The 8,352-nt window shown below is 37.7% G+C and overlaps 1 protein-coding gene across 2 annotated transcripts in view; it reads right to left on the minus strand.

Annotated features, from left to right (window-relative positions):
- Window positions 1-8,352, minus strand: part of mmp11a (matrix metallopeptidase 11a) — a 37,546-nt gene that overhangs the window by 14,552 nt on the left and 14,642 nt on the right. For both annotated transcript variants that reach the window (XM_014014617.1, XM_014014618.1), the window contains exon 2: window positions 3,260-3,486. In XM_014014617.1, the coding sequence (XP_013870071.1) occupies window positions 3,260-3,486 (227 nt within the window). The remainder of the gene's footprint in view (window positions 1-3,259; window positions 3,487-8,352) is intronic.

The following is an 8,352-nucleotide window of genomic DNA, read 5'->3' on the forward strand; positions in this document are numbered from 1 at the left end:
GAGCGCCCCCTCTGGTGGGGAAACTTTTTTCAGGGATACAAACTTTTTCAGAACATCGGTAGATGGCAGCCATTACAGACGAACATGTGTTTGTTGTTGTTCCGGGAGCGGCCCAGTCACATGTTAATGTCTTTAGTTTGTTATCATTACTAAGGTGCAGGAATACTTTCCCCCTTTTTTCCACATCATGTCGCCTGCCTGGATCTGTTATTATCTCGCTCTGAAGCATGGAGGAGTGTCAGAGGTAAGCTCGTTTCAACTGCTTTTTACAATGCGGTCTCATTTCCGGACTGAGGAATTTTGCCGATTTTTCAGTTAAAATACATAAGTAAAAATATTTATCCGAGTATAGTACTACCCCCCCAAATTTATGGATGATTTTATGGATTAAATTTTATGTAATATACTTGAATAAATATGGTACGTATTAAAAGGGGGGCGGCTGTGGTAGAGTGGTTAGGGGAGTCGTCCCATAGCCGGAAGGTCGCCGGTTTGATCCCCCGTCCAGCCGTCTCAGTTGTTGTGTCCTTGGGCAAGACACTTCACCCGCCTTGCCTACTGATGGTGGTCAGAGGGTCCGGTGGTGACGGTGCATGGCAGCCCCGCCTCTGTCAGTGTGTCCCAGGGCAGCTGTGGCTACAACGTAGCTTATCATCATCAGTGTGTGAATGTATGAATGTCTGTAAGTGTAAAGCACTTTGGAGGGACTTGATAAAGCGCTCTATAAGTTCAGTCCATTTACCATTAAGTAGTATTGAGTAAAAATGAGTAGTTATATATAAAAAAACATTTGTTGGGAGGTGACCCCCTCAAAAAAACATTTTTAAAGGTGTGCAGCTGTGATAGATTGTGTCCAAACTAATACTGTCATGGTTTGTGTTTATACTTATCATCCAACTACAGTTAAATTCACTCTATCCTGGAGGCACAAATTATCAGGATAGTATTTTGTTTAACAATGACGAGCTGGAAGGAAATAGGAGTAAGAAATTTCTACTTCTTATTTTTTTAAAGAGGCAAAATTATGTGTTTCTCAGACATATATTTAAATAAATTCTATACCACAATAAAGTATCTATTTCACCTTCAGTTGTTATTAAAATGTTGTTTTTATGTTTAAATAGAAAATAAACTTGACCTCATCATTTCTATTTCTAAACACCTTGAAATCAGCCCCTGTCTCTTTAAGAACATCCTTCCACTTCTGTCCCTCCCATTTCAGCACAGGCCTGGTCCTCTGTGATGAGGAAGCTCAGCTTGGAGACACAGATCAAAGGAGGAGCTGAGCCCAAAAGATGGTTCTGGTTCCACCTGGTGGTATTTACTCCCCTGCCTGACTGCCTCAGGACACTACAGGATTTCCCAAACATGCATGAATGAGTCAAAACAAGACTCTGGGCATGTTTTTGATGAGAGGATAACATTATAACATGATTTAAAACTTAAAAAAGTTGATTTTACATGATATTGACCCTTTAAAAATGTAAGGAGTAGAAAGTACAGAAAACTGTGTAAATATGTAAAAAAAGTAAAGTAAAAAGTCAGCTGAAAAATAATGACTCAAGTGAAGTACATATAACAAAATTTTTTACTTAAGTACAGCAATAAAGTATTTGTACTTAGTTACTTTACAACTCTGCATATCTGTGATGATAAGCCTGCAGATTAGAGATAAAATACTGACTCATCACTTTGTTTTTATAAAACCGTTTCACTTTAGCGCAGCCTAAATGAAAAGATTGAATATAAAACCATTTAGTGCACGTGTTAGCCACACACCAGTCCCAGAGTAATTGATATTTTGGTTCTTTTGAGAGGCTTCTGAGTTACTGAGTCAAATAAAATTAAGAGAAAGAGTCAGGAGATAGTGTTGATGTCTGCACAGTAAACATAAGCCGCCGCCGCCGCCGCCGCCGCCGCGTTAGCTCGGCGTGACGGTCACAGCTGACACGGCTCTGTTTAACAGGTAACTGAATCTGCTGTTTGGAGGGTTTAAATGAAGTTTCTGTTACTTTTTCTAAACAAAGAAAATGAGAAAGGCATGCAAAGCTGAGGGAGAAATGTGATTCTCATATTTGGCTTAATTTTTTGCAGACAGAATGAGTCAAACATATTTGGAGTTTTTTTCTTCAGCTTCATTTCGAATGTTAACAAAAGTCCATTCTTGCTTTTCAGGACAATTTAAAAAACGTGGACGGTGGAAATTTAAAGCAAGTGCACATGTGGGTTTTTCTCTGGATACGTTAGGATGATGTGCAGCTCTGAATTGTTACAACTTCAGACTTCCCTTTTGCAACAAAGAACCTTTGTGTAACTTTATCCAGAGGTGGTGGTGAAGTTTTACTATTATCCTGTTAAAAACAGGACAAATTTAACACCTGAAACCTTTTACTGCAGAATACCTTAAAGAAAAGGGAACGTGAAAGCAGTAAAAGCTTGAAATGATTCAACGAATGTGTCTCGTTAATGAGACAGAACATGAAGTACCTTGGGTCCATGCTGTCGGCAATAAAATTAAAGTTAAAAGAATTAACCCTTTTAACAAAATTTCCCAAACCATCTGGACGTTTTTTTTTTGTTTTTGAGATTGAGCTTTCAGCTGACCCTACGAGTTTTGTGCAACAACTTGTTCCACAGGCTCAAATTAGCAACTAATCGAATCTAAACATCTAAAACAGGGGAGGTAAAAAGCATGGAAACACTGACTAGTTAGGGTCTTGAGAGGTGCAGGTCACTGACATGGTCCTGGTTAACCACATCACTCAGGTGGCACCTAAATAGATCCGATCCAGCAGAATCTAATTAGTCTGTGGCCATTGCTGCTAAGAAAAGCTCTCGACCTCCCCACACGTGCTTTCTTTCTGCCTGCCCTAATATGCTGTTATGTTAAAGAATGACTACAATGAAAGGGACCCCAGGAGACGCAGACACAGAGGCAGCAGTCGGCAGACGCCCGGCAGACTCTTGATGGTGCCACAGCCTGTGATGAAAGAAAACCAGCACTCTGTTTTTTAAAATCACTTCATTTTCAAAACGCTTTATCTGCTTTCCCATCTTTCATTTATTTTTAGTCTCTCACTCAGTGTTGACTGAAGTGTAGCAGTAGAAATGTGACCTGCACCTAAATTACTTTTAACCTCAAAACTTTAAGTAGAATCCATCCTTCGGTTCATGAAATATTTTGCTAACAGATGATCACCCAGTTGACGGCAGCAAGTGATAAAAAAGCACAAATTCTCACAATGAAAAACATTCGTACTTGTAAGTGAGGTCTGTCTTGTCGAATCGTCCTCCGTGCAGCACGAAGCGTCTCTGGCGGTGTCGTGCACGAAGGTGCGCCTCCTTCTGGGTGGGGAAGTCTGGCACTCCGCAGCGAGGCCGGTTCCACGCGTTGGAGGAGTTGGTCGGTGAGCTCGCTTCGTTCATAAAGTCCTGAGCATGAGGACCCTTTCCTCTTCTCTTTGGGTCCGTGAACTTCTCAGAGGCCTGAAAACAACAACAAAGTTATTTTCGTTTGTTCTCATGTGATTTGTTTACATCCTTGGGCAAAAATCAGACACGTGGAGAAATTACAGACTTGATTTTACTGGTAGTGGAGCTAACCACTGTGCCACCCTTAAATAATTGCAAACCATGTTAACTGTATTCATCATACTTTAAAATACGTCATGAGTTCATTAGGTTCACTGGTTTCATTAACATTTTATTCCAGCTTGCTTTTTCTTTGGTGTACAACAAAGTCAACTTTCTTGCCCGTTAAAATTGTTTTTAACTTTTCATAGCGACAAAGAGGGTTCAGCCATTTCATTTTTTCAAAAACATAACTAAGGAAAGTACACTGAAAAAAATAACTTGTATGATTTACTTGAAAAAAATCCTCTAACAAATTTGCACCAACATTTGTTAAGTAAATTTAAATGCTACAAATTCATGTAATATTTACTCAGCATTATCTAGTAAACATTATTAAGAACATAGTTAAAGTTTTGTGAATAAATCAGGTAAATTTTACTTAATTTGCTCAATTAAATCTTGTAACATATACTTGATCAAATTAAGTAAAATTTACCTGATTTATTCACAAATCTTTAACTATATTCTTAATAACTTTACTAGATAATGATGAGTAAATATTACTTGAACTTGTAGCATTTAAATTTACTTAACCAACATTGGTACAAATTGTTACAAGGATTTTTTTCATGTAAATCTTACAAGTTCTATATAACAATGCACATGCATCAAGCACAATATTGTAGCATGACATCTCACAGCTACAGAGAGAGGAGTAGCTCATGTTGTAGTGCAAGACTTCACCACCAGGTGGTGGTTATGATGAACCTTTATTGGATTCTTCTTCATGAACAACACAGACAAAGTGAAACTCACAGGTCTTATTAATGACTAGGCCTACCACTCTCACTTATGGTTACCTCTGCTGAACGGTTTAACACAAGTTAACAAATAATGAACACACAAATTAAAGTAACACAACAGACTAATTGCTGAAAGAACAATGTTAACCAATTCCCTAAAATGATTCAACAACAAACATGAATACTACCCACAATCCTCCACTGCAGTCACATGATAAACAAACACAGCAGAATGCTACAATATGCATTCCCTGTTCCCTGACAACTAAATATCACCTACGTCATGCCATCAAACTATTGCACACCAACAAATGTATTCAAGCAAAAGAAACCAGACTTTTGTTTTATTTCCACCATGTCTTGTCCTCTCCTTGAAAAGTGAAGCAAGGGAATGAGGAGCAGCAGCATTTGTGTGCGCATGTATCCTCAGTTTTAGCTCAGAAGAGTAGAAATTACTTAATATAATCATGTTTATGTGCTGTCCAGAAAAAGCACTTAAATATGACTGGTAAAATAATACTAGCATTTACTTTTTTTGTACAGTAATATTGATATATAACATAACGAGTATTGTTTATTTAGTAAATTCCAGTAGTTTAGATATTTTGATATTTTTTTGTAAAATTTAAAAGAATAATTAAATAAATGTTACTACACCCAAAAATCCTTTGACCCGAGTCATTAAAGCTCATCTGCAGAGATCATGAATATCTGATACAAATTTAGGTTAATGAGAGTACGACCTCACAATTGGGTCATCGAACCACATATACTGGCCCAATTTAAGGCCCCTGAGTGTCCATTTTCCTTAATGCCCCCCCCCCCCCCGATTCACAGGAAATGGCTCTGCCCATTTCCACAGACCCAAATTACAGAGCAGAGCCATCCCATTGGCACCTCCTCATCTGCCTGACTTCGTTTCCTCCGAGGAAAAACCACACGTGCAGCTCAGAACAGCCTGTGGGAAAAAGACGCTATCAAATTTATTGAGCTGAGATTAAACCAATTATCTCCATCATCAGATTGTGTATCTGCACAGAGCTGGTATTTTACATAACCTCTGACTATACAAACCCTGTGACTCTGATCTTATCCGCATTTCTGATTATATTGCAGCTGGCCTGAAAAACTGCAGTGAAATAACTTTTTTTAACCTGCTACAAGGTTTTAACCCATATCTACTCTGAAAAACATTTAACTATCAGGATGAAGCAACTAAACTAAGGTAAAACTAAAATATATAACAAAAATCAAAAAGAAACAGCAAACAAACAGATGAAACCACATTGGTTTGGCAAACAACAGGTAACCAGGCAAACTCTGGACTGGAGGAAATAAGAAAAATTAAGCTGTTTTTGTTCAAACTTTGTAAAAAAAACATTATGCATAATCTTATGCAACATTGTAATGTCATGGTTTAAGTAGAACATTTAAGCAGGCAGTACGCACTGAGTTTCTTCCCGGTGGAGTCCAATGTGAAAAAAAAGGAGAAAAGTCAGACTCGTCACCCAACGTTATTGTTGAAAGCTTTCACATCGGTGCTACGTGATTCAAAAAAGCAGAGTTTTCGTCGCGCGTCTAATCACACAGACACACACGCATCTTCCTATCTTTGTGAGGAACACACACAGCGGTCACAACCACACTCTGCGCATTAATTTTTCCCCAAAGTTTGGCGAGAGGTGGATAGTGGGGTGCACAAAGAGCTCTCGACTTGATCTGGCCTCATTGAAATAATAATAAAAATGAACAAACAAACAAACAAACAAACAACCTCCGAGTCTGAAGTCCACTGCGTCACTCCTCTTCCTCAATCTTCATCATCTGTGTACAAGCCTACCGACAATGTGGTGTGTTTAATGAAATGGGAAAAATAGGTTTCATGGTGCTGTCACGCTCTTCCTGGTCACAAAACGTTCTCTAAATGTGCACCAAATGCGTAAAAATGTGCACATTATGGCAAGACTTATTCATCATTACATCTGGTTTTAACGTTACTTTTATAAAGTTTGAAGTCCAAACACTGAAAGCTGTCACAGTTTTTTTTACAGAAGCCCTGTGAAAGCATCACAGCTTTGCCTATCTCAGAGTGTTAAAAGAAAAAAAATTCCTGTATCTGCATCATGATCCAGAACATCAACAAAATTTAAAGATGTGTTCCTTGTGCCAGTATTCACATGTGATGTAAATGTCATGACAATCCGTCCACAAGTTTTTAAGTTATGTTGTCTTCAGACAGAACGATAGACAGATGGACAGACGGACATACGCGACCGAAAACATTACCTCCTTGGCGGAGGTGATAAAGCAGATTAAGTGTTGAGGATCAGTTTCTGCTCAGATCTTCCCTAAAACCCCCCAAAAATTAATAAAACTGAAAGAAACCAAGCTAGCTCTACTGTGAGCAAACATGAGTACAATTAAACAAATTGATGAAACAAGTTAGAAATTAAAAAGAAAGATGAAACAATGCAAAAATCCACAGATTAACAGTTTGTTTTTAAAGTTAGTTTAAGGTAAAGCAAAAGATGATGTTTTCATTCGACGTGTGGGCCTTCAAATGTGACGAAATGTTTCAAATAAAATAATTTAAGAGTCAAACACCAACATTCAGATTAGAAAAAAGAAATAAGTCGAAGCTAAACCATTCGGGGCATAACATTTATAAAGGTAACATGTTTTTGTTGTTTTAAAAACCACCTGAGTCGCTCTCCTGTGCAGGACTCCAGTGTGTTGCTGGTGAAGATTATGGAGAACAAAGCCCAGCAGGTTTTGTGGAATGTGCTCCAGATTGCAGAAACAGAGCGAACGAAGGGTCTGAATCACAGAAAAACAACACACACACCTCACAACACCCCCTTTCTCCCGACTTCACTCTGTCTAGAGCAGACTTCAGCAGGTTACTCCACTGAACAAAGCACTTATTCATGTTAGAGGGGATGTTTATGCTTGTGTCCTGCAGCTCCTCTTGTAGGAGTTGTTATGAATGAAGCAAAAAAAAAAAAAACCTGCAGTGTCCAAACAAAGCCTCCAGGAGGGTTCAAGGTATCCCCAGAAAACCTGCTTCTGGTTAAGCTTCTATTTGCTGTTGTTCAGCAGTTTTGTGTTTGCAGAAATGAGTAAGACCAGTCTGACATGAGGTGCCTCTTTCTGTACGTTATCTGCCTTCCTGGACTGAAGTCAGATAAAAAATAAAAAGGCATGATACCAACAAAACCCTTATCAGTGGTGCAAAGCCGCTCTGAAATATATCAATCTAAAGACTCCTGATGTGAAAATATGTCATAAAAAAACATGAAGTTCATCCTGATGCTTAGTAAAGGAACTGTGTTTGTTTTAAATCACTGGCATGATTTCATTCAACATTTTGTTTGATGACTAAGTTTTTAGTCATCAAACAAGCAGTGAATAAACTAATTTTATACAAAATATATGGAAAGTTTTGACAGAGCAAGTCTTTAAAATTTCATAAAACAGAAATCCAAAGTGTTTAATCTCGACAGCTTAGTTCAGTATAATACCTTGTCAGTGTTGTATAAAGTACCACAAAGTGATAAGTAAAAGTACAAACAATTACTTTGGTAAAAGTCAAATTATCCTTTAGGAATATTACTTGAGTAAAATTCTTAAAGCATTTGATTTTTTTGTACTTGAGTATTAAAAGTAAAAGTATTGATTTACAGTTACTGTAATGACATTTATTACAAGGTGACCTCCCCAAAAAAGTTAGGAATGACTAATTATATCGTATTAAAATGGTTAAATTTAGGATGCACTAGTCCAGCTGTTTCAGTTTATTTACATATATCAAGGCTGCACAAAGCTTTTCCCCAAAATGAAAATCTATCTGAGGGCTGCAGCCAAATGTAATAATATAATTCATGAAATAAAAATACTTCTTAAGTTACAGTCCTTTTATTTTAATGATTATATCCTGCTGGAGTGTGACATGATTTGTTTGTGTACAAACTAATAA

This window comes from Austrofundulus limnaeus, unplaced genomic scaffold, assembly GCF_001266775.1.
Source record: "Austrofundulus limnaeus strain Quisiro unplaced genomic scaffold, Austrofundulus_limnaeus-1.0 Scaffold117, whole genome shotgun sequence".
Classification (NCBI taxonomy): Eukaryota; Metazoa; Chordata; class Actinopteri; order Cyprinodontiformes; family Rivulidae; genus Austrofundulus; species Austrofundulus limnaeus.